This window comes from Mustela nivalis (genome assembly GCF_964662115.1).
Source record: "Mustela nivalis genome assembly, chromosome: 2".
Taxonomy (NCBI): domain Eukaryota; kingdom Metazoa; phylum Chordata; class Mammalia; order Carnivora; family Mustelidae; genus Mustela; species Mustela nivalis.
Window position 1 is genome coordinate 171,782,117 of NC_139021.1, and position 27,018 is coordinate 171,809,134.

The following is a 27,018-nucleotide window of genomic DNA, read 5'->3' on the forward strand; positions in this document are numbered from 1 at the left end:
GACAGTGCATATGGGCTGCTCTCTTATGGTAGTGGAAAGGGGAACTGAGAAGTGGAGCATTAAATGCCAGGGAGAGATGTGGCTTCAAGAGAGGGTTTTATTTTATGTATGTATATATGTGTGTATGTGTGCATGCATTTATTTATTTAATCTCTACACCCAACATGGGGCTTGGACTCAACAACCAAGAGTCATACGGTCTTATTCCTGAGTGAGTTAGGTGCTCCTCAAGAGAGGGTCTTTCTTTCTTTCTTTCTTTCTTTCTTTTTTTTTAAAGATGGAAGATATTTCAGTTTGAACTTTGATGGAATGATCCAGTATAGAGGGAAAGGCAGACCGTAGTTAGCTACGACCATTTCTGAGCAATGCCCCTAAACAGGCAGGGCGGTGGAGTGTAGTGCACAAGTTAGGGCTTAGCCTTAATAGGCAGGTAGATAGTCCCTCCGTCAAAATAAGGTGTGGAAAGCAGAGCCCAGATGAAGAAGGAGGGTGGATGTGGTCTACAGAGCCTTGAAGAGTTCCGGCTTTCTCAATGAGTTAGAAGGATGGAGAGTAAGGGAGATGAGAAATAAATTAGGTCAAAGGTTGACAAACTTTCTGTAAAGGGCCAGATAGTAAATATTTTCGTCTCTGTGGGTCCTTTGGCCTCCATTGCAACTGCTCAGTTCTGTTGTGCCAAGGCAGCCATCAACAGCATGTGAAGAATTGTGGTCCTTTGTTCCAATACAGCGTATGGATATGGATGTGAGGGTGGTCTGACTGCGACATCTGTCACCCCATTGATCGTCAGGGTTGATTCGGCTGATCTGGCTGGCTAGGCGGGAGTCCCCTTCCTCCCTCAGCGCTCCACGTGCGTCCCTCCCGCAGCCGTGTGCTTGGTCAAAGAAGACGGCCTTCCCCGATAGAGGAGAGGACCGTTCTGCGGTCAAGGCTATACAAGTAGCTGCGCTCCCGGCCAGAGCCTCCAAACGAGCTCTCAAGGTCCAACACAGCATAAACAGGTGGCAAGGCTGGATTTGCCCCATAGGCCAAAGTCTGGCCCCTCCCGAAACAGAATATTCAGGCAGTCAGTCTGGTTGAGGAAGCCGAGGGGTTTGTAGGTGATAATTCCATAAAAGAAAAATTCCTTTATAGTTGTATAATAAGTAAAGATTAGACAAAAAATGTGAATACCTTTCCATGTAAAATATAATTTCCACCTTAACTTGGAAATTTAGACAGCAGATCTGTGGGAAAGTTTTTTGATAGGAGCTGCCTTTTCCAAATGACTGGTCCTTAGCCCTTGTGAGTTTTTCACTCGTCCATAGCTTTAAGGAAATGCTTTAAAGGAAAGGCTTTTAAGTTCTTCTTTAAATGGTTTTTTTGCAGGTTAGTAGAAACAAGTGCATTATAATAAAGTATGGGGTGAATGTATGTGTACGTGTCAGGCACAGAGAACGAAGAAGGGAGAAAGAGAAGAAGGTAGAGACCATAATGTGGGTTTTCCAGGATGAGTAGGAAGTGCCAGTCGGACAAGGAGGACCAAGGCTTTTCAGGTAGAGGGACTGGCATATGCGGGACCTGCGAGCAGCTTAGGAGTGTTTCTGTCTTCCAGGGAGCTAGGATTTTAATCCTTTCAAGTCACATTTACAATTCATTTGTCTCTTAATTTACAAAGCCTTTCTGGTCATTTTTCTCCATTGGTAACTGTAATCAGACCATGCTTGAATATTCATTCTTTCCTGGAATGTTTATAAAAGTCTGCAATGAAAGGGGGAAAAATTTGGAAAAAAAAAAACCAAAAACACAAATTTCAAATAAATGTACAAATTATCTTCTGTTAGTGACTGGGTACTCATTTTAGAATACAAAATGAAACATTGAAAGTTAACATTTCTTGAATTCTTACTATGTGTGAAGACACTGAGCTTTGCACACATGGTTTCATTGAAATCACACAACACTTACCAGTGATGATTAGCCCCATTTTACAGGTAGGTGGAGTCTGAGGCTAAAATAGTTTGCCCCGGTCATCCGGTGACAAGTGACAGAACCAAGAGTTGAATGCAAGTTATCTAACTGCAGGGCCCTGTGCTTATAATACCTGCCACATCGTGTATCAAATTTGGTGCATGTGTCATCCTTGGAAACAAGGCTGACCCTTGTGTTTCCATTCTTTTCTTTATAGGGTTAGTGTTATGGTTGACCCTATGTGTACATACATACATGTGCACATGTACAGGCAAAGCAACACATCAAATATATAGCTTCCTAGAATTGTGTGGCACATACTGTGGACATACTCAGGAAATGACAATAGAGACATAGATAAGAACTTGGCACTGCCAAGTATATTTTGTATTTAAACATTCTGTAAAACTTCACATTTTATTAAGAGCAATTTAGCCCTCGTACAATAAGGATAGGTTGATAAAATCATGTGATCTTTAACTCCAATTGTGAACTCAAAGAAGTATTGATGAATTTTTATCTTAAAAAATCAATAGTACTTAATAAGAATTCTCCTAAGAAGAAGTTTTGGCTTTGGGAATAGCTGTTTGTTTATGAGAGATGCCAGAAATTTTTCTTTGGGCTCCTCTGTGTTTTCACAGTTGGAGATGAGTTATGGGCCGTAAGTGTCTGACTTCCCAGTGTTTACAGTGTTAATTCGGTAGCAGTCAAAAACAGAACCTGCCCTTTCTACGTACCCTACCTGATTCAGCTTAATGCTTAAAGCCAGTCTGTTTCTATATAAAGAGATTTAAAATTCAAATATAGAACTTCAGATCTTCTGAACTAGCTATTTGAAAAAAAAATGTTTTTAATTGTTAAGTGTATACAAAATTTTGATGTTATGTGTATTTTTCTTGATCATATTCCCATTTCTGTATTATTGGCTCTCATTTTGAATTATCATGCATGGACATATTTCAGAATATTGATTCCATTTTTGAGTAAGAAGATGGCGAAAAGAATCACCTGAATCCTGGCAAGGATAATTATATACCATGAATATAAATTTCACTTAAGTGTGTAGTTCAGATTTTTCTCAGTTTGAATTCTAATAGAGAAATACTGAGGGCATTTTAGGTACAAATAGGCAGTTTTAAATTTTTTGAATGTTTGATGATTTTTTTTTATTATTATTTAGATGATAAAGCCCCAGTGACAGATACAAATATTCCCTCTCATCTGGACCAGATGTTAGGTATTTTGCTACAAGAAGAACGAGAGCGAGAGTTCGGAGTGACAGGGCCGTGTATGGAATATTTGCTCCATCACAAGATCTTGGAGACATTATATACCTTAGGAAAAGCTGACGTAAGTTCCTCACCCACATGTTCTTGGGCAGGTAATACGTGCATTAATGGCTTAGAGGTAAAGAAGCTGCCGAGTGCTAAATTTAACTATAGAGGTATGTGTCAAGCATGGTGGGATTCAAGTCAGGCTTGTGAAGGACAGTTCAGCCTGCACGAATGGGACTATCCAGAGAGCTAGCAAAGCCCCCTAATGCTGAAGCCACACCTGGTACTGGGGCTCCTGAGAATTACAGTGTAAACGTTTATGAAAATACGCTCGAATATGTGTACTCAGAGTCGGAGGACACAAGAAGGAGCCCAGTGTAAATTGGGTTAGGAAAATAGGACTTAATTTTCATAATCCTGAAAGAGAGTGTAACGGATCTTCTGATGGCTGCCTCCACCGATGAGGGCAGTCACGTTAAGTTTTAGACCTCATGAATCTCCGCAAGCTGGTATTTATGATATAAATAATATTCTGTACCAGGTAACTGTAAGGCTACATACAGAGGCAAGTTTCAAAGCCTGCTGGGGGTGTGAGGAAAAGGGAAGAACTTGGGCTTGCGGTTGGGAGGCCTGGCTTTGTCACTAAGACACTCCGGCCTTCAAAGTCCCTTTGGTTAACCTCCTTTCTCTTTAAAAATTAAACAGGTGATTTTTATCCCCTATAAAAAATAAAAAATTAAAAAAAAAAAAAAAGAAGGCAGATATAACAACAACAAAAAAAAAATTAAACAGGTGATCACGAAAGTCTCCCCCAAGTCTCAAAATCTGTGCTTTTGTCCTGTGAATTTCTCCAATATATGTGAAAATCAAACTGGAAAAAGAATCAACATGTTTAAACACCAAATAGAGTTATCAATAATGGTATTACAGAAAGTTTCCTTTTAACTAAATCTGTAATACTCCCAGTTCATTTTAAGTTAAATTTCTTGCAGTTTTATTTTTGAGGCAGGATGTCCACTCCTCTGCTGTGCGGAGAGAGCGATGGTACAACACTGAGTTGAATATAGATTAATTGATTTTTGAGCAGATGTCAATAAAATTGTAGAGCTGATAAATTAACTGATATCAATGATTGTAAATATTAGGGTTTATCTGAATAATGTAAAGTATTTGCTATCTAAAAAAATATTATTGTGCATAAGATTATCGTTTATACCATTTCCAGATAGCTTGTCTATGATGATGCTATGGAAATGCTCATTTTGTGACTATATTTTAATTGCAAGGCGGTAGAAGCAGGTTGGTTAGTCACAGAACATGTCATCTTGTTTGTGCTCTCTTAACACACAGTGTAAGCAGTCATCACGTTTACCTAGTTACCAGCAAAGATTTAAAGCAGCTGGCATGTTATAAAAACTTCTTTATTAAATATTCATTGTTGATAATCATTAGATGCAAAACAGCATTGTTAGAGTAAATCACAGTATTTTATACCAGAGGATTCCCTTTACTGACATAAACATGTTTGAAGGCTTTGTTTACTCCTACATCTCTGGGATGGAAAGTTATTAGTGGCCTGTTATGTTATGAGTGTAAATAACAAGAGTCTGCCTTGCTTTAGCCATAGTTAACCATAATAGTTTGAGGTTACCCTAGCATTTGGAAGCAAACAGGTTGGTGTTACCGGAACCAAACTCTGCAGCAGCGTGTTGTTGCGTGCTGTCTGTCATCATATCGGCCTGCGGTTCCACTGGCTTTACTACACCAGGATGTGATTTTATTTCTAAAATACCAGTCATTAATATTTGATGGAGAATTTTATATTGAAAGACTTATTAGTTGGCTGGTTGCATTGACTTTGGGGGTGAAATAGATTCACATTCCTGTTCTTTAAGCTTTTGAGTAAGTGTGTTTGTGTTGTCTGTCCTCTCCTTATTTGCTTTTCTGTTCTTGTGTGCCCAGTGTCCTCCAGGAATGAAGCAGCAGGTTTTGGTGTTCTACACTAAACTCCTGGGGAGAATCCAGCAGCCGCTGCTTCCACATATTAATGTCCACAGGCCAGTGCAGGTATTTTGTTTCCCTTGCAAAACAGTATTTGGTTCCAGTTCTTTTCATATATAAATAATTCAATGTGATTTTTCTAAGGGGAAAAATAAGAAAGGAAATTGTTCCCAAAATAATGTGTAAATTAGCAAATACTTGAGCTTTTTTGTATGCATGACATTGTATTAAGTGCTCTTTCTATATTTCTCTTAAAATTTTATACATTAGTTTTTCCTTTAACTTGTGGCTATGACTTCTCAAGGAGTTTATTGTGTGCTTATTAGTTTTCTAGGGTAATGTATTTGAAAAACTTACTCCTAGTAAATCTCTTTTGTTAGAGGTGCTGGTAAGTAGTGTTCTGTCTGAAAAAGGAAAGATATTTGTATTATTTGAAAATTATAAATACTCTTAAGGCAAACAGATGGCTATTTACATACTTATAAAATGTAAGTAAGTTAAAAAATTTTTTAACTTCTTTAACAGAAATTAATTCGACTCTGTGGGGAAGTCCTTGCAACACCGACAGAAAATGAAGAAATCCAGTTTCTCTGTATCGTGTGTGCAAAGCTGAAACAAAATCCTTACTTGGTTAATTTTTTTCTGGAGGTATGGTACACTTCTTGTCAACCTTCGAAGCATGCTTTTATTAAAATTATTTGGAGAATTGAATTCTGTAAATAAATTCTGTAATTACAGAATTCTGTAAATTCTGTGAATAGAAGGAATTAAATTTTGTGGGTGTCATATGGCTTGTTTCACTTCCTAGAATTATTCTTCATTGAAGACCACTGTTTTGTTTTAACCTGAAATCTTCTGAGGAAGACAGTTTTCAGAGAAAGTAGGTGAGCCGGATACCCAGGGCAGTGCAGGGCCTGGACAAATACAGAGTCGAGGCTTAGCAGGCCTACAGCGTGAAGGGGAAAGTCAGGGAGAGTGAAGTCATGGGAGCTTATCATCTGTGGTGTTTTCAGCCAAGTTTACTCAAATGTGGAGCGTGGGTAATCCGGCCCGAGGTTGGTAGGGATGGGGTGTGCGGATTTAGACGGCATGCACAAAATCGCGAGTTACGGCGTAGCAATTGTGATCGCTGTGGTATTCTGTCCTGTTTTTTCTTAGCCAGTCCCTGGATCACACTTTATGTATTCCATCAATCAATATTTTGGGTTTTACTCCCAGTTTTAAATTAGAAAATACTTTGTGTACTTTCTTCTGTCACTCATTTGTTTTTTTCTGCAGTGAAGTCATTTAGGAATATAGTAGAAAAATTAATTTAGGGGGGCACCTGGGCAGCTCGGTTGGTTAAGTGTCTGCCTTCAGCTCAGGTCATGATCGCAGGGTCTTGGGATCGAGCTCCATGTCAGGCTGTCTGCTCAGCCGTGACTCTGCTTCTTTCTCTCCCTTTGCTTCTCTGCCCATGTATGCTCTCTCTCTCTCAAATAAATAAAATCTTTTTTTTTTTTTTTTTTTTTTAAGATTTTATTTATTTATTTGACAGAAATCACAAGTAGTCAGAGAGGCAGGCAGAGAGAGAGAGAGAGGGAAGCAGGCTCCCCGCTGAGCAGAGAGCCCGATGCGGGACTCGATCCCAGGACCCTGAGATCATGACCTGAGCCGAAGGCAGTGGCTTAACCCACTGAGCCACCCAGGCGCCCCTCAAATAAATAAAATCTTTTAAAAAAGAAAGGAAGAAAGAAATTGATAAGTTTTTAAAAAATTTTTTTTGTGTTTCCTTTTTTTTTTTTAGATTTTCTTTATTTATTTGACACAGAGAGATCACAAGTAGGCAGAGAGGCAGGCAGAGAGAGAGGAGGAAGCAGGCTCTCCGCTGAGCAGAAAGCCCAATGTGGGGCTCGATCCCAGGACCCCAAGATCACAACCCGAGCCGAAGGCAGAGGCACAACCCACTGAGCCACCCAGGCGCCCCTTTTGTGTTTCTTTTTGTCTTGTGTCCCCTAGATTAGGTACAGGTGAAGTACAGTGCAATATCATTTTTTTGGCCTATGGTTCTCTGAGCTTAACAAACCCTCAGTGCTGTAGCCGCCACTACCACCAAGCGACCCAGCAGGTCCACCACCCTCCCGCAGGTCCCTTGTAGCCCTTCTCACTCCACCCCTGTCCCTAGCAATCACTGATGTGCTTCTGTTCTAGGTTTCTCTTCCATAGAAAGTCATAGAAATGTAATCAGCCTTAAAACCTTAAAAAAAAAAAAAAAGGAGGCTCCAGGGTGGCCCAGTTATGAAGCGTCTGCCTTCAGCTCAGGTTATGGGACCAAACCAGGACCCTGGGATCATGACCTGAGCTGAAGGCAGGTGCTTCCTGACTGAGCCACCCAGGAGCCTCATTTTTTTTTTTTAAGGTTTTGATATAAATACATCAAGTATTTCAATCTGGCTAAGTCTGAGATTTTTCCTCTCAAAGTTTGCTTTAGTTAAAAGTTTTCTTAGATAACCTAGTTACTTTCGATGCATGGATTTTTGTCCAAGCTTAAGCTTTAAGGACTTTTTCTCAGAATTCCTGAAACTCGTTCAGAAGGACACAGCCTTCGATCAGAAGCAGAGCAAATGCAGGGGTACAGGCATGCTGATACCGGTGAGATTGATGTGCTTTGTTCACCTGTCTTGAGAGAAATGTTTCCATTTAGACCTCACAACTCCAGACGCCAGGCTTTAGAGCACATGCTTTTTCACCGCCTGAGGTGTAGGCAGCTCCGTTTTCTCAAGACTATTCATAAGGTTTTAATGTGGTGGTTACAGTCTCCCTGGCATTAGAGTTACTTAAACGTGTTTCATTTTCTCCTGCTGGTCAGTAAGAGCAGCAGTCCCTTGAGGACAGGGACTCGGTTTCATTAATCTTTGGGTTCCCACAGCTTCTCTAGTATCCAGTGTAATGTATAATAACTGCTTAATTAACACTGACCGAATGAATCTTCAGAGAAATGCAACTGTATTACTTGAAGTACAGAGAGGAATAAAAGTACTTTGCATTTCCCAGGCATGTATCCCCTGAAATCGAATCTCTCTTTTCATGGAAAGCAACTCCTATGTGCATCTACTACAGTTTAAGTGCCTGTGGTAAGTGGGTTAGGAACAGACTTGGCCCTGAAGGAGTTTACAGTCTGGTGACAAGGGTAAGATCAATATTCAGGCTGCAGTCTGAGGTAGAGAAGGTGACTGTCGTAAGAAGGGTACAAAGTCATTGTGCCTTAAGTCTTCCTAGGATGAAGGGATTGCATCTGCTCTAGGTTGTTGAGAAGGACTTCATGGAAAGGTTGTCTTTGATTTGGTTCCTGACAGATGTTTAGAAAAAGTGGGTGAACATATGTAGGATAATGAAAATATAAAAGGTTGTGGCGTGTTCATGAAACAGTATAATTAGAAAGGCCTGTGATAAGAAAAGGCCCCGGAGAGACAGACTAGGAAGGGTCAAAGCCTTTGAATGGAAGGATGAACAGTTTGAACATACTTGAAGTCCCTGGGGAGCCACCGAACATTCTTGAGCAGGGACGTTATTACATGATGGTGTCTGTACTTTAAGTGAAATTGGTGGCAGCATCTTGCACACTGGATTCCTTTGAGAGGAAAAAGGAAAGCAGAGGAAACTAGCTTGGAAGCTGAGGGAATCACCCTGAAGAGAAGTAGCAAGGACTGTAAGTTGGAGGCAGTGGGACAGAATGAAGTGAATATATTCCAGAAACACCAGAGGTAGTCTTGTGTGGTCTTCTGTGATCTTGTTCAGGAAGCAAGAGAAAGGGTGATGAGTGCTTGAATTTCTGAACTAGCAAGGCTGTTGCTAACAGAAAGAAGAGCCCCAAGGGAGCTTATGTTTGGGAAGATGGTCATTACGGTTCTGCTGTTCTGAGTCCTCCCAGTATCCTGATGGAGATAATCATCAGGCATTTGGTCTTGCAAATCTGTGATTTGGGAGCGAAGTCTGGGTTTAAGAGCGTTGGGGGTTATGTGTGTAAATGTGCTGTGGCTATCAGGAAGACCCCTAAAGGAAGGGAGCAGTTTCAGTGAGAACCAATGCATTAGAGAAGGCAGCAGTTCCTCATCACGTAGGGAGCTTTGAAAATGCAGATCCCATCATGATGTTGTGTACCTGAAACCAGTATAACATTGTCAGCTACACTTCAGCAATGCAGGTAAATAAGTTAAAATGCGGATTCCTTAGCTCTACCTCCAGATGTTCTCATTCAGGTCTGGGTGGGGTCCTGGAATCTACATTTTTCTCAAGCCTCACGGAAGACCATGACACCAACAGTCTTGAGTCACACTTTGCGAAACACTCGTCGAAGAAGTGAATGCTATTCCCTTTGCCATTCTGATCTGAGATACCATCTCCAACACTATTATTAGTATTTTAGATAGAATCAAGTGTTTACATTCATAAGGGCTGTGATATGCAACTGATTTTGTAGGAAATTTGGAAGTTGTTTGGAGTAGTTGTTTTAACATGTGCTGTGGGCTCAATTTCTCAAGAAGATTGGCCCAAACTATACCTTTAACTGTATTAAAAGTGATTTATAATACCTATAATATAACTTTGGAAATGGAACTTTGAATACATTCAGTACTGAATGCATCTCTGTGGTGGTTGAAACACGGTAATGGACCCCTGAGGAGAAGCTAGTTCATGATGACTTCTGACCTGTGTGTGTGATTTGATTTTTGCTCTTAGGTTCAAATGGAAAGCAAAATACTTTTCCCCGGAGACTAAAGTTACAATTCCTTTTTTTTTTTTTTTTTTTTTAAAGAGTTTATTTATTGGAGAGAGAGAGCACACACAGGTGGGGGAAGAGAGAGGGAGAAGCAGACGCCCCACTGAGAAGGAAGCCCCATGTGGGGCTTGATCCCAGGATCCCAAGATCATGACCTGAGCCAAAGGCAGATGCCTAACCAACTGAGCCCCTCAGGCGCCCAACTTCGGTTAAAATTCTCTTTGTGTTTGTGTGTGTGTGTGTGTGTGTATTGGGGAGATGGGCCAACATTTCAAGTAAATTTCTCTAATCAAGAACACGAATAAAAGGGTCCTGAGACTACTGAGTTCTTTTTATAAAGCAGAGGGGCAATGAAAACAGAAAAATCGTCTTAGAAAACTGATCTTAGAAGAATCAGCAGTGAGGCTATGTATTTTCAGTAGCCCAGCGATGAGAAGACAGTTATTTCCAATTGAAATCTCCTGAATCTTTTTCCCCCACTTGTATCAGTTGTTTTGAGCAATAGTCATATAGTTAACACTAATATTGTTCCTTGCTTATGGTCATGGTAAACCGTTTTGTCCTTAGTGCAGAGAGTGTTGTGACTGCCTGGGCGATTTTTAAAATACCTAAAACCCAGCTTGTTGACGTCTGAGTATTTTCTTTAGTCATAACACTTTTATCTGTTGCTACATTGGCTAGACATTGAACATTATAGGTCCTTTGACAGAGATCATACAGAACATGTATTCTTTTTCAGAATAAGTTGAAATCCCTGGCTTCCAAAGGCACAGCAGATGTCATTTCAGAAGAGTCCTTGAAAGGTCAGGATTCCGTGTCAACAGACACGGGACAGTCCTGTCAGCCAGAGGAACTGTCTGGAGCCGCGGGCCTGGAGCCCCCAGAGTTCGAAGACGAGTCGCCTCAGCCAGCGGATGAGCTGTCCGCCAGCTTGGATAACCTCGCTGTCGCCCCACTGCCGGAGGCCACGGTTGTTCGTCCAAACCAGGATTACAACCTAGTGAATTCCTTGTTGAATCTCACTAGAAGTCCTGTGAGTCTTCCTCGCGCGTCCCCTCACCCCCCCCACTAACCTGATCACAGTTGGTGCATTTGAAATAGAAAAAAAAAAAAAAAGAGTCTATTGTTTTCGTGTCAAACATTCAATCTTTTTAAGGTGAATTTTTCCCAAGCCCCTTGACACACCTGTCATTCAGGAGTGGACGGGGTCTGTGTTTTCCCTCAGGACGGCCGGATCGCTGTGAAAGCCTGTGAGGGCTTGATGCTGTTAGTCAGCCTGCCGGAGCCCGCGGCGGCCAAGTGCCTGACGCAGAGCACGTGCTTGTGCGAGCTGCTGACCGACAGACTCGCCTCCCTGTACAAGGCCCTACCTCAGTCCGTGGACCCGTTAGATATTGAAACAGTGGAAGCAATTAACTGGGGGTAAGAGCCACTGCTTGTGTTTGCCCACAGAAGCGACTTCTTAGGCCTGGACTTGGAAATTCACTGCTGCTCTGCAGTGATAGAAATCTTCAGTTTTGGAAAATGTGACACGACCTGTGGTCCTTAAATGGGATTGTCGTCGGAGGCGCGTTTGAAATTTGTTACCAGTCCGAAGCGAATTGGTGTGGGAACAATCCAGCTGTTACGTAGTTAAGCTATTTTTCCATAATAGTGAATAATTAGGACCTTAAATATATTAAAACCAACAACTTTGATTTTTTTGTATTAATTCCTGAAAGAAGGAACATCCTTTTGTAAATATGCCTCTCGGGCAGTCTTATGCTTCGCGGCCCGTGTCTATGAACTCTCCTCTCCGACCTTAGTCTCTCACCCTCTCTACCCATCCGTCGGGGCTTCCCCTGATTCTCACAGGAAAATGTGATTATCGCAGAACATTTATAAGTATACAAGCAGCATGAGGAAAAGTACCCCAAGTCCCACCATCTATAAGCTGCCTAATGTTTTAATATAATAATAAAAACGGTTGCAGTTTTTCTGTGTATTTTTAACTCTTGCTGGGTTTTTACTAGTCTTTTTCCACCTGATATTCTGCCAATATCTCTAGTAGGGCAGACCCCCTGGTTAGCTTTACTGCTGTCCATGTTAAGGTGGGAAAAGAAGCAGGCCCCTTAATTCTTTTTGCGCATCCTTCGTTACCTTTCCTTCCGGCCCCGCGGCTGGGCACCAGCCACACTCCCTTCCCATTCTGGTCAAGTTTATGGCTGGTGCGTGAGGAGCTGTCTGTGTGGTTTTTCCTCTGCAGTTACGTTCTGTGTTAGTCTCTCTCTTCCCACTCAAGGATTAAAAGTTATTTACAACTTTTATTTGAAAGGTTTCCTCTTACCCTTGGCTTTCTTTTATAAAACCTGCTTCTGGTGGTCATCGGGCTCTCTCTGGATGCATGTGTTTTACTGCACGAGCTCGTTCACGGGCCTTCCTTGTTCCAGATGTGCTGAACTGGGTTAACGCGTTGGGATAACTCTGGGCTAAGCATTTCTTCTACCTCCTACAGCTTGGACTCCTATAGTCACAAAGAAGATGCTTCAGCGTTTCCAGGAAAACGAGCCTTAATTTCATTTCTTTCCTGGTTTGATTATTGTGATCAACTCATAAAGGAAGCACAGAAGGTTTGATTTTTTTGTTGTTGTTATTTATTGATAATTTTAAAATGTGTCTATTAAGTAAAATTTCCTCAGTTTATGTCTCCAAAAATATCTTAAGTGTCTTAGGATAGCACAGTCAGTAAAATAAATACAATCAAATAAAACAAAAAAAAACCCTGGGTATATACGTGTGTGTGTGTGTGTGTGTGTGTGTGTGTGTGTGTGTGTGTTACAGCTCTGGAATAAATCACAGTTCAAGTTTTGCCCTTATATTTCTTTAAGTATCACAATAGGAAGCTCCATAAGGTGATGCTGGCTTCCCTCCATTTCTCCTCTTTGAGGAGATGTTAATGCCATAAGGGGGTTGGGATAATATTTTTGTCCTGTTCGTCTTGTTCTTGGACATTTAGATAGAGTGTTGAGGATGGAGTAGCTCACATCTAATCTAGGTTTACATGCCATCAACAAGATGGCCAATAGGCAAGTTTGTTTCTCCACATTAATTCAAATGGAGAGTGGAATTGGCTTACCAATGTTACAAATTAATCCTCTTTTCCATTAAAAAGAAAGGAAAAGATAATGTTACTCCTTCTGTATTCTAGACCGCTGCTGTTGCTCTGGCCAAAGCTGTTCATGAAAGATTTTTTGTCGGAGTTATGGAACCTCAGTTGATGCAAACGTGAGTAGCCTTTTTCTTAAAAAACAAAAAATGGTTGGGCGGGGGGGGGGGCACCTAGGTGGCTCAGTGGGTTAAAGCCTCTGCCTTCCGCTCGGGTCATGATCTCAAGGTCCTGGGATGGAGCCCCACATCAGGCTCTCTGCTCAGTGGGGAGCCTGCTTCTTTCTCTCTCTCTGCCTGCCTCTCTGCCGACTTGTGATCTCTGTCAAATAAATAAATAAAATCTTTAAAAAACAAAACAAAACAAAACAAAAAATTTCTATTTCATATTCTGTGCCCCACTAATGACCTGTCTGTTATGCCCAGTTCTGAGATGGGTATCCTGACCTCGACTGCTCTGCTCCATCGCATTGTTCGGCAAGTAACCTCTGACGTTTTGCTTCAAGAAATGGTGTTTTTTATCCTTGGAGAACAGAGGGAACCGGAAACTCTGGCAGATATTAGCAGACACCCTTTAAGACATAGGTTAATAGAACATTGTGATCACATATCTGATGAGGTAAGCGATGGAAGATTTAGAATGGGGCTTTGAAATACGGTTTTATGGTGTTTTGAGTGTAGCTTCTTTTTTGATGTAGCTTTAAAAATCGAAAGCATGACTTACAGGATGGCAAGAAGAATTGTTTTTTCAGAGATGTTTTTCAGTTAGCCTTTATCACTTTGGTTTCAGATAAGCATAATGACATTAAGAATGTTTGAACATCTTTTACAAAAACCCAACGAACACATTCTTTACAACTTGGTCTTAAGAAATCTCGAAGAAAGAAATTATACCGAGTATAAGCCTGTGTGTCCAGAAGATAAAGATGTGGTGGAGAACGGATTGATAGCAGGAGCCGTGTAAGTTCCCCCCGGGCCTGCAAGCTTCCCATTTCCTACAGAACTGTCGTCTTCTCTCTCCTGCTTCTCTCCCTTATTCATGAAAAAATGCCTCTTACAAGATTTTTGAAAATAAAATTTAGATGCCATGGTATCACCATCCCTTTAAACCACAAGTGGTATTCATTAAATGGAACAAAATCAATATATTCTTGAATTTGATGTTCGTATCAAATGTTTGTTTCCCTATAAAATGTAATTTTTTAATTCTTTTATTAGCAAAATCATGTAATGTTTTGTAAGAATGTGGCAGAGAATCTTCTGGTTTAGAAAATGTAATAAAATGTTGTCTTTTTATACATCATTAAATTGAACATAGAGATCTAGAAGAAGACCCATTATTTACGGACATTTCGCCGGATAACACTCTGTCAAATCAAGAATGGCTTAGTTCTTCACCCCCTGCTACTCCAGACCACCCCAAAAACGATGGGAAAACGGAAGTCCATAAAATTGTAAATAGGTGAGTTGCCATATAAATGTGACTTCCATCTCTTTTGCTTGGTTTTATAACCTATAATAGCTCTGTTCTTAGATTGTTATGGAGACATACTGTAAATTCAATCTTCCCTTCTTTAAAGATTCTATCAGCTTTTTGTCATGTGTATGTAATAAGCCACAGCCTAGGGGCAATAATCCATATCAGAGCAGGAAAGCTCTACTTAACATAGAAACAGAAATGGATAACGGTGGTTAAATAAACCTTCAGATGGCCTTGCTTTTTTATTTACTTATTTAAAAATTTTTTTTGTTATGTTAGTCACCACACAGTACGTCATTAGTTTTCAGTGTGTTCCATGATTCATTGTTTCCATATAACACCCAGTGCCTCATGCAATATGTGCCTTCCTTAATACTCTTTTCTTAACATAAATAAACTTAAGTCGTTCCCAGTTGGAACAACATGGAGAATGTCCAGTTTGACAAATTGCAGTTCTTAGTCATGTACTCACATATGCTAAGGGCCATTCCCTTTTGATACTTTGGTTTTACCTTTTTTTTTTTTTTTTAAGTGCCCCTTCTCTGGCGATGTTCTCTTTCTTCCTCCGCAGCGCTGTCACTGATGTGCCTGGTGCTGGCAGGTGACTTTAGAGAAATTGCATGTGGCTCAAGATGCAAAATTAGGGTGACTAAAAATCTTGTGTTCAGTTACCTAAGAGCCAGTTTCCTGACATGGACGGATATTGTGGCAGTCTGTCACGGGGCTGGAATGTAAAAGATCGTTTTAGGCTTACTTGTGTTTCAAGTGGAATGAGTGATTATTAAATAAAACCTTTGAGATATGAAAGAGTAATCGATCTATAAAACTGATTCAAAATTAAGTACTGAATTGTGTATTTCTGTTATTGACCATGGCTTTTCTTATCTAAGTTTTCTCTGTCTGGTACCCGATGAAGCAAAATCGTCCTACCATGTCGAGGGCACTGGATATGACACCTACCTCCGAGATGCTCACAGGCAGGTAAGTGAAGTAGTTAATTTTTGGAAATGAACTCTAATGAGGGCACATACACACTTGGTCCCATTGTGCACAGTCATTTCTCCAAAGGTTTCCCTTAGCAAGACCTGAACTCTCTCTTATTACTTTAACTTTAGGCAGGTGACCTTACTTTGCCTTTTACTGACTGTCTCTTGTCTCAGAATTTCTTTATGCTTGCTCCTCTTTCCCTTGTCTCCCTCCCCACCTCTCCCCTTCCCACCTCCCCCCCATCCTTCTTCCCTTTCTTTCCTTTCTTTCTAAACTTTAAATTATATCTGCCCCCATCCTTTTCTGTATTGATCCAAAACATAACTTCTCAATGATTCTGCCCACCGCCCACCCTTGATCCCAGTCCCCAGGCATAGCCCTGTCCCCTTCTCCACATCTTTTCTCACTTGAACAGTTATGGACAAGTGCTGTGCTCCCTCACTCCCTGCTCCCTGCCCCCCTCCTCCCTGCTCCCTGCCCCCCTCCTCCCTGCCCCCCCCGCCCCCCCTCAGCTTGCTACCTCCCTGATAGGACTCTGAAAGGTGTCCTCTGAAGTATTAACCTTCATGGCCTTCTCAAGGTCTACTTTTCCTCTCTCTAGCATTTTACAGAATTCCCAATTTTAAAAATGTCTCAAGTCAGAAAAACGCACATTCAATTTTCATTTAAATCCTTGAGATTGCAGTGTAGTGTTCTATACAATTAATTTGCATGTGCCTGTAGCAGGAATGCAAGTCCAGATGACTGCATGAGTGACCGGAGCTATTGTGTAGCTAGTGCCTTCAGGGACAAGAGAGTGAAAGCAAGACAAGTGGTACCAATCTCAAGATTGATTTTTAAGCTGCATTTATTCTTTTTGTAAAGTTTCATTTCCATTTTCCGCAAGTGCAGTTATTATGGGTTGTTTCAGAAATATTAGAAGATCAACAAGAGGGATATAAAAATGTTTACACTACTGCTTTCTAGGTGAGAATTTCAGTCATGTTAATGGGAAAATGCTTTATTGAATATTGGGGTGTGGTTTAGAATAGAAAACTGTCTGCTGAAAGCCAAATCATTTAAAACTCACGAAATACTGAAGAAGCTGGCTTTTTGATTGTTTTAAGTGTGTTTTTCTTTTAAGAGTTGAAGTAGTTAGTATTTCATGGTGAGAATGTGATTTAATTTCACGTAATTTCCAAACTAGAGAGGTCAGAGTAATGTCGCTTTGTTGAATAAGGGGAATCTGAAAAGGGCACAGAAAACTGCTCTTAATTTGTTTAAACTCAGGTAAATTAAATATTGGGGAAGACTTTTCAAATTTATTCTTATTATGTGAGGTCCTGTGCTTATCAAAATCCATGTTGTTTACCCCTGTGGTAAACTGTATAGTGAAGGACTAGTTTCTTACTAATTCCAGTCGGTCAACAGACCAACAGTTGGGTAAAGTATAATAAAAATGAATTATTAGAAAGATTAAAAAAAAAAAAACACAACAAAATACCAGCCCTGATTATTTTATTAGTTTCAACAGACATAAAATTTGCTCCGTTAAGTGCCGTAAAGGTTCCACACGCCGACTCTCAGTGTGGTGCTCCGCTCACTGCGAGGGTAGCAAACCGTCCGCAGAGCGCGCCGCGCAGCATGGCTTTGTGCCCTGTGCTGGAGGAGAGCCAAGCCCGCCTTCCCAACGATGTGCATGTCTTCATCTCTGTGCATGTAACGTTTTCAAGTAGATTTGAAAATGTGGCTAGGGCTTACTGTGATACTAATAAGGGGAGTTAAATTACTCTGAAGGAAAGCACATGCCTATTTTTACATCAGCGTATGTTGGTACTAGAACTTATAAGCTTACGGGGGCCCACGTTAGCCTGTTCCCTGTGTCCCTCCCCTCTCCACGGGCACACCCCCCCCCACCAGTGCATTCTTATATGCCTGTTAGAGGAAATCATTTCTGTTTGATCTCCATTTGTTCTGGTTTGTTCTTTAACGATGCAAATGCTTTTCCCTAGTTCCGGGACTACTGCGCTATCTGCTTAAGATGGGAGTGGCCTGGGTCTCCAAAGGCATTGGAAAAGTGCAATTTAGAAGCTACTTTCTTTGAAGGCCATTTCTTGAAAGTTTTATTTGACAGAATGGGAAGAATTCTTGATCAGGTAATAAGCTTTAAAATACTGATTTTCACATTATTTTGCTACCATTCACCCTGGGTTCATCTCAAGTCTTAGTTTAGCTCTTTAATAAAATAGTTTTGTTTTCTTAGTTTTTCCGCTAGATGACTTTTTCATAAAGCTTGATTGCTGGCAAGTGGTGCATTTCTGACACATTGGTTATGTCCGAAATTTTTTTTCAACCTGACGGCTGTTACAGAATCCTATATTTTACTTCTCATTTTAGAACATTGTCTTAATAACCTTCACACATTTTGGAGGTAAAGGTGATTAGAAGACTTTTCCTGTCATGATGTAGAAACCCTTTTCTTTTATTAGGACAGTCAGCACAGATACAAATTGAGTCAACCTTGTAAAGTTCAAGTCAGAGGACCTTAAATATCATTTCAAATGGAAACCTGAGTGCTCTGGTCTCCTTAAAATGACAGAACAATATTAGGTGAATCTGCTTCAGACAAAGAACTTATGAATGATATTCATTTTCATAAGGGGGAGGTGAAATGAAATGAATTTACTTATTCCCAAGTAGACCGAAAGCACCATCAGCTGGTGTGTTGCTGTGTGTGTCGGCTGTCAGGAGAAATGAATGGAACGGCTTACAGACCCTCCCTCCTGCCCTGTCTCCTTGACGGATGAACAGAGTGAGGACAGAGCTTTGCAATGCTTCACAGCCTGGGAGATACACTTGAAATAAAACCACCTGGCATAATACTTGTCTCCACATAGAAATTGACTTAACCAATGCGGAATTAATTTAAAATTGTATATTAAAGTACTTGTTCTTTTTTAGCATTTTAGTTAAATATTTATGTGAGCATAGGGAGTTCTAAAGGAAATTTACTCCCCAAGCAGGCTGTCTTCAATACCCAGAAAGCCAAATAAAGAAATTATAATTTAAGAAGTATTTCATGGGGTTAGACTTCAGTCAGTACTGTTTCTGGTAGTAATCAGTAAAGAGATGGAGTAAGTCCTTTTTTCTTTTAACCTCTTAATAGCAAGTGCTGTGTTTCTCATTTTGGTCCATTGGTTGCGAAATCCAGCTCTTGTGGGCATTAGGCCGTAGCATTTGTATCCGTCCTATGCATCGTGGCTGTGGAAGCCCCCTGGGCGGCGGGTTCTTCAGTTCGTTGTTCTTTGTGCTGGTTTGCTAAGCGTCCTTTGGATCTCAGGGATTTTTCCCTTTAGTTTGTGGAGGCTCAGAATATCCCGAAATGCTTTAAAGCTCTTTTTATGTCAGCAGCTAGCACGTCACAGCACAGAGCTGATTCCCGCACGCTGTCCCAGCCGATCTTCTGTAACCCTGTCCTGCAGGCAGGACACGCTTCGGGTCGTGCTTTGTCAGTGAGGAATCCCTAGTCGCAGTTAACGCGACTTACTGCTAGTTCACTACAGGCCCCAAAACCTTTGGTCTTCAAACCCTTGATTTTCTAAGCCTTTTTTGGTAAGAACGTGATGTAGTCAGATCTCCGAGGTAGTCGGGAGTCCTGGTGTGCTAAGCGTGCTTGGTTTAGTTTCATTTTCTTTCTTTTCTAAATGTGTTTTGTTGAGGATGATGTTTGCTTGTATTTTCCTGGTAGAGAAATAGGGCCAGGGCAACCAGCCTGGAACTAAACATTCACTACAGATAATTAGTGAAGTAGCTAGATTCCTGTATGTATAATTGAGAAATTGTGATTCAAGTGTTCATAATACTATTGTGTTGTCACAATGTTAAATTTTCTAAAATACCATATAACAGAAACCTTTAGTATCATTTGTGATGATTTTATAAAGCTAGTAAAATGCTGAGATCCCTAAGCAGAAGGGAAAGAACACCAGGGAAAATGGAGCGCGGTGGGTCCCGCTTCTCTGTGCTGGGGTTTGGGCAGCTGCGCCACTGTCACATTTTCTTCTCATTAAGGTGAAGCTGATATTACTTGCTGTAACCTCCTACTTGATTTGCTTGTAAGAATTAAATGAAAAAAGCAATTTAAAATACTTGTAAAAAAGTACAGGAATAAGGCAAATTTTATTGTCCTAAAATTCAGGCCTTGTATTTAGTGTGAACTCAAAGGTGGGCCAAGTTCATTTGATAAGTCAGAAAAATCTGGTTAGCTTTCATTCCAGGTGAATTCTGTTTGTAAAGTAGAAAATAAAGAGATCCAAAATAATAGATATAAACATTCACTGTTAACCCAGGAAAGGGTTATTCATATTAAAGGAAAAAAGTCAACTCATTTTAAAGTTAATTACCATTATGAGACTGTTTCAGATATAGGACGATTTCTGTATAGCTGAGATTTGCTTCCATTTTCACATTAAAATATAATCTGAGTTAGACTTAAACTTTTTAAACAACCAAGGACTTAGATTCTTGTTCAAATAAAATGAAAAAAAAAAAACCAATGTAATAGCCTATTAGGAAAATACAAAGTTTAAGTGGCAACGTATTACAGCCTTGCTGAAAGCCAAATTCTGTTGACTTATTTAAGTTCCTATAAATGACAGAATTCAGTGACCTGAAAATCTGACTACCAGAAATCAAGTTACATACAAAACTGTACTAAAGTTACATTTTAAGTGATTTTGTTCACATCCTGGACCAAATGCATTCTTCTTCTTCTTTTTTTTTTTTTAAAGATTTTATTTATTTATTTGACAGAGAGAAATCACAAGTAGTCGGAGAGGCAGGCAGAGAGAGAGAGAGAGGGAAGCAGGCTCCCCGCTGAGCAGAGAGCCCGATGCGGGACTCGATCCCAGGACTCTGAGATCATGACCTGAGCAGCGGCTTAACCCACTGAGCCACCCAGGCGCCCCCCAAATGCAATCTTCTTAAAGATTTTTAAAAATGTCTCCTTCGTGCCTAAAATACAACGTCGTTGTTTGCTCTGAAATGAGTCCTGGAGGCCGTTCTGTTGCACGTTGTCACCTGGCTGGAGAATACGCCCTTCCAGTTACCCTTCCGTAGGAATAGTGTCCCCTTTCATTCATCTTGCTTGAGGCTCGACCGTGATTAAGAGTGACTTAGGGATACTTTTTCTTCTTTCAGAAAATCCATGTTCGTGAATCTCATGGTAAAAACAAACAAACAAACAAACAAATGAAAAACCCACTACAGGTGGGCTTGTAACATAGGACTTGTGGTTTCCCCATGCAACAGCACCTTTGCTGGCTTCTGGCACATGCCGTAGCATTTGTGGTCTTCTGAATGCCAAATGTTCACTTTTTAACTGCTGTTCATCATATCAACTGTGGGGTTTTTTTTTTTTTTTAAGATTGTTTGCATTTATTTGAGATAGAGCAAGAGAGAGAGAGAGAGCTGAGGGGTAGAGAGAAAGAGAGAAGCAGGCTCCCCCCTGAGCAAGGAGCCCGACATAGGGCTTGATCCCAGGACCCCAGGATCATGACCTGAGCCAAAGGGAGACTGAGCCACCCAGGCGCCCTATATATATATCAAGGGTTTAGCAGCTGCTCAGTGAAAGGAGTGAAGCAGGCAGAGTCTGTGGTTAACATTCATCCGTGTCAAATCCCTTTTTTCTGAATTTCTCTGAAATTCCGGCTCAGCACAGGTGCCTCACTCACCCCTAGCCCTCCCTCGGAAGTCAATTTTGTCTCAGCCACTCAGTTTCCTTTGGCTGCGCAGAAGAAAACTGGAAGGAATGAGATTTCTGTTGAAAGTTCTAGGCATGGTAACAGCAGCTGTTTTTGTACAGTGCGCCTCTTCCTTTGACTTTGATGTCTTCCCTAAACCATCTCCAAGCTGCTTTCTCTGTGGAGTAAACAGATTAAAAATAAAAAAACTAGAATTCAAATGAAATTGTGATACGACATACAAAAATTATAGGAGGAATTGTACCCAGATGTATAAGTGTTTTGGGATAATTAATGCTCTTGCAGTAAATGAGATGATCCTTGTCTGTAATCACCATTTTGAACCTTTTCATTCGCTGTGAGGCATGTGGCAGTCATTTCTATCCCCCAAACTCTCCTGCTGCTGAGAAGGTTCTGTGATGTATCTGACTTTATTTTGTTGTGTACATGCTCTTGATAATTGGCAATAATTGAATAATCTAAGAGATGAAAAAGACCTTTTCTAAAATTAGACTACCATATATTTTTTTAAAGATTTATTTATTTGACTGACAGAGATCGCAAGTAGACAGAGAGGCAGGCAGAGAGAGAGAGGGAGAAGCAGGCTTCCTGCTGAGCAGAGAGCCTGACTCGGGCTCCATTCCAGGACCCTGAGATCATGACCTGAGCCGAAGGCAGAGGCCCAACCCACTGAGCCACCCAGGCGCCCCTAGACTCCCATATATTTTATTAAGATTTTATTTATTTATTTGACAGAGAAAGAGAGGCGCAGCGAGAGAGGGAACACAAGCAGGGGAAGTGGGAAAGGGAGAAGCAGGCTTCCCACTGAGCAGTGAGCCCGATGCAGGGCTGGATCCTAGGACCCTGTCTGTAATGACAACCCAAGCCGAAGGCAGACCCTTAGTTAAGCTTCTGAGCCACCCAGGTGCCCCAGGCTACCGCATTTTAAAAGATCTTTAATACCTCCCCTTCTATCTTTGGTCTTCTATTCGATATGTCCTATGTTGCTGTTATTGTTACATATGACACTTTCATGGGTTTTGGTGACTTTTTGAACACTTTGATTAATTAGAACAACCTGTGTAAAATAGAAACATTGTGACTATGTTATATATTTTCTTCTGTACGTCTATATGTATGCTGCTTTTTTTTTTCCTAAGTTTTAGCACTGTGAAATATGCACTTTGACTAATATGGTGAGAGCCAACTTAGTTATCAGTGTTTACGTTGTAGTAGAGCACGTGGAGGTAGGCATAAGATGGAATATTTTCCTTTGTTGAAAAGACAAATTGAAATGGTAAATGAAATGCTCAGGTATCTACGTTATAAATAATGTCAGATGTCTTTTTGTTTTTTACCTCTCCATAGCCATATGACGTAAATTTACAAGTCACCTCCGTGTTATCTAGACTTTCTCTCTTCCCTCATCCGCACATACATGAGTACCTTTTGGATCCTTATGTGAACCTTGCTTCTGGCTGTAGATCCCTCTTCTCTGTCATCGTCAGGGTGAGTGCTTGGTTTTGTTACATTCTCTAAGATTGACAAACCCTGTGATAAACATGTCCATTAACATTACTTACCATTGTATGTGCTTAGCGCTATGTAATGGGAAGCACTATTTATATACTGTCAAGAAGTCATTATTTTACTATGTGGAGAAAAAAAGAAAAATTCATTCTTTTAAATGGTAACTTCTATATTTAAGGAACAGGTGTGAGTCCTTTGCCAAAGATGGTTATGTGAATAGTGAAGGGTGACGCTCTTCATTTAGTAATAGGAAGTTGAGGTTTTTTGTTTTGTTTTGTTTTGTTTTTAATTCTGAGAGTCCCTGTGAGGTTGATTTCAGGAATACAGTTCCTTTTGTCCCTGATGCAGGTTGTCGGAGACCTGATGGTCCGAATCCAGCGTATTCCAGACTTTACTCCCAAGCTTCTGTTAGTCAGAAAGCGATTGCTTGGCTTGGAACCTGAAGGCCCCATGTAAGCCAGTGTTTTACCTGTTTTTTTATCTAAAAAAATTCACCCAAACTTGATGAAATATTAGTATCTCACATTGACTTATTGCTTGCTTTCCTTTTACCAGGATTGACCACATCACATTGCTGGAGGGCGTGATCGTGTTGGAAGAGTTCTGCAAGGAGCTGGCGGCAATCGCTTTTGTGAAATACCACGCTTCCTCCACACCGTAAACAGCCTCCTGCAAGTAACTACGGGAGCGGAACTGTAGTATGTATACATTTCATCAAAAAGGATTCAGCTGCACCCAGCTGAGAGGATAAAAAGCCTTTTTAAATGAAGTACTGCTGTAAACTGGACAGGACCATTAAGAACCCATTGAGTGGACATTCTCAGTAAAATGTTGTATAATGTTTTCATTGGCTTTACCATAATGGTTCTATATGTAAGATTGCACATCCTTGAATCCAGGATACAATCAAAGGAACTTCAGGAAAAAAGCATTTCTAATGCCTGTGTGAAAAGCTGCAAAATTTCCAATGTCATGACTTTGATGATATTTCTTTTATTTTAATATCCTTTTAGGTAGCAAGGCATTTTGACATTCTCTGGGACTCAAATGCTTATATTCTTTTGGATTAATAAGTAGCAAAGAAAAAAAACAAACTAATTTTATAACTTTTTAAGGTCAGAATTCTTATCAAACAAAATATGAAAAAAACTGTAAATGAGAAAAAATACAATTCAGAAACCATCAAATGAGTTAGGAGATAAAAATGTGTAGAGCACCATTAACTTTCTTCAGCTTTTCTAAGAATAACGATTTAATATGATAAAGAAGTTCTTGATTAATATAATATATATTTTTTAAAGAAACATTCTTTTACTCTTTTGTGCACATAGCCATGTTAGTGATTGATTTTCACGTCTGGGTCCCAGTGTATTTAAACGGTGTCATTTTTGCAACAATGTTGAATTCGTGCTCTCCATTGGTAATGTTTGCTAAAATAGTATTTTTTTAAGCTAATGAACACATGTTGGGTTGAGAACCTTTTTTTTCTTCTATCTGTCCCTGTCTGAAAGTTGCTGTATAAAAATTGCTTTATAATTTGGTTTCTTATTGGAATACATGGTAGTGTCCAGGCGGATAACTCTTAGGCAGCAATCAAAATGCCAGTGGGCCTCCTCAGTGTTTACAGTTTGAATGTTTGTTTTCATGTTGTTCACTCTTTTGTTTTAAATGATTCTAAAGAGATTTAAAAGAAAACCAGTCTGTCCTGTTTACACGTTAAGGAATTTGGGTGAATTGGGTCTGCATGAAGAACTGCGCGTTAGGTCGGCCAAGCCACCGTGCACGGCGAGCTTCTCCTGGATGCCTTGTGCGCATCCGCTTTCCCTTCTTGCCTTCGGTGATGTTGTCACTCAGATGTTGCTTTTAAGCTTCTCTTTCCTCTCCTCCTCCTCTTTCTGTTGAAATGTTAAGCAGCAGCACTTTGCGCCTTACCTTTCCATTGACTGATATTTTACTGGGGGGAGCGGATGATCGAACTTTCCAGCTTGGAAGGAACTGTCGCCGCTCCTGGTAAGAAGTTGTTTTGTGTAGCGTCTTCACAGATGTACATCATGTGGGACTTGCAGAGAAGCATGTTTTACACCTTCTGCTGATTTTGTGGTATTTGTTTTTCTGATTTATAGTTAGTTTTAGCTATCAGGACAAAAGAGCAAAAGGTGATGAATATTCTTGGCTCTGGAATGCTTCCCAATGTTAAGACTTAATCCAAGTCTTTGTTGGCTCAGTCTAAGCACACTTACTGAGCAGAACAAGGGAACAAGGGAAAAAACAAAAGTGGAAGATGGTTACTTTGTGTGTGATTTTCTTCAAATGATTTTTAATGGTGGGAAAGCATTGATTGTTCAGTGCTCGGTATTTATTGGTCAGCCCACGCAAGGACCACTGCAGCATTTCCATTTTAGACATAGTTGTTGTCTACTTTGATGTAGGTTTATTTAAAATAAAGCATTAGGAGATATTAGATATTTCTTAATGTTTTCGTAGTGCTCAATGGGTGTACGAGCAATATTACCTCTCAAGCCAAATACTATTTTATCCTTGATTTCACAGTGGGACCTTGGAGCTAATACATGACACCAAGCTCTGAAAAGCTTTAACTTTTATATTTTTGTCTATGTATGCTGCTTCTTAAAACATAATTATTTTCCTAAGTTATTGTAATGATTTTTGATCTGTAGTCAGCTAAAGCTGAAAGTGTAAGCTGTTTCTCTTCTAAGTTTCTCTCTTTCTTCTAGCTGTTTAGTTCAGACAGACCTAGAGCCAGCACAAGTTCTCACAGTGAGTCGGATTTGTCAGTGAAACAACGTGCTATATTACTAGTCTTTTTCATACTGTCTTGTGAAAGCTAAATATTTGCATTACTCAGTGACTTCAGTGCACTGTGTTGGGTGGAAGGTACCACCTTCACAAATGATTGCCATAGCAAGTTCCAAGCTGAATTTTAGCCCTGCTTCACATCAGTATAAATAGGTATGCACATTTTTTTAACTTTCTAACAGTATAGTCTTTGACTTTATTTTTAGTAATGAGCCACATTCTTTACTTGATAGAACTCAGATTTGTCCTAAACCAAGTATCATTGTAGTACTCACATTATAACTATGTAATGTTCTCATAATGTATCTGTCTGTGCAATATGGAAGCTATGAGAGGATTCATAGCCCTTTGGTTTAATTGTACATTATTTTGTGTGAACATGTATATATATATATATATATATATATATATGTATGTGTGTGTATGTGTATGTGTGTGTGTGTGTGTGTGTGTGTGTATATATATATATATATATATATATATATATGGACCAAAATCCTTAGCTTGCTTACACTGTTGCTAGTGTAAAAATTGTTACACTTAATTTTACGGGGCACAAATTATGGAATTACTTCATAAGTCATGATGACATATTTCCATAAATTACTGCATTAATATACAGTTCCCATTTAATTATGAAGTTCACAGGTATTGACAGAAGTTGCAGTCATGTGCTGAAACCACAAATTATATGGCAGTTATATTTTGGGTTGTATAATTAATCAAAATATGCATGTCCTTGTGACACTTGATATGTTAAAACATGATAGATAATCATATTTCTGGGCCCTGTAAAATAGTGTTACTATAATACTCTGGCCTCCTGCCTTGTTTACATTAAACAAAGGATATTTGGTGAATTTTTCTATTGAGCATTGTGTAGGTTACTGACAGTATTACCAAGGCTGGGATTCTTGGGCCATCTGTGAAGAAAAACTCTTCGGATGGCGATTGTGTACCTACTATCTCTCCAAAAGGAGGTTGTGATTAAGTTCAACTTTTTGTGCTAATGATGCATGCAGGACTAAGAGGGATAATCAAAAAATAAATAATGTAATTTAAGCAAAGTGTCTTATATTTTTATAGAATTCTATAACTGAAAACACTTTATTCACTGATATATCTAAAACAGTAATTCATCATATACAACAGGATTTGGCACACACTGAGGCATCTGGCCGGCTCTGTGGGTGGAGCATGTGATTCTTGATCGAAGGCTGCATTGGGTATACAGCTCACTTAAAAACAAGAAAAAAGTTTATGACACACAGTCGTTCATGGGTCACTCCAGCATTGATTCCAGGAAGAGAACAAAAAGGAACAGAATCAGAATATTTGTGGAGGGGAATGTATAGC

The 27,018-nt window shown here is 40.0% G+C and overlaps 1 protein-coding gene across 1 annotated transcript in view; it reads left to right on the plus strand.

Annotated features, from left to right (window-relative positions):
- Positions 1-26,724, plus strand: part of FHIP2A (FHF complex subunit HOOK interacting protein 2A) — a 35,068-nt gene extending 8,344 nt beyond the window's left edge. The window contains exons 3-17 of the mRNA XM_082721496.1: positions 3,131-3,300; positions 5,187-5,291; positions 5,751-5,873; positions 10,724-11,017; positions 11,210-11,406; positions 12,479-12,593; positions 13,172-13,248; positions 13,555-13,747; positions 13,919-14,088; positions 14,447-14,590; positions 15,499-15,589; positions 17,587-17,730; positions 22,684-22,824; positions 23,194-23,297; positions 23,401-26,724. Coding sequence (XP_082577622.1) covers positions 3,131-3,300; positions 5,187-5,291; positions 5,751-5,873; positions 10,724-11,017; positions 11,210-11,406; positions 12,479-12,593; positions 13,172-13,248; positions 13,555-13,747; positions 13,919-14,088; positions 14,447-14,590; positions 15,499-15,589; positions 17,587-17,730; positions 22,684-22,824; positions 23,194-23,297; positions 23,401-23,506 — 2,174 coding nt within the window. The 3' untranslated portion in view covers positions 23,507-26,724. The remainder of the gene's footprint in view (positions 1-3,130; positions 3,301-5,186; positions 5,292-5,750; positions 5,874-10,723; positions 11,018-11,209; positions 11,407-12,478; positions 12,594-13,171; positions 13,249-13,554; positions 13,748-13,918; positions 14,089-14,446; positions 14,591-15,498; positions 15,590-17,586; positions 17,731-22,683; positions 22,825-23,193; positions 23,298-23,400) is intronic.
- The last annotated feature ends 294 nt before the right edge of the window (positions 26,725-27,018 follow it).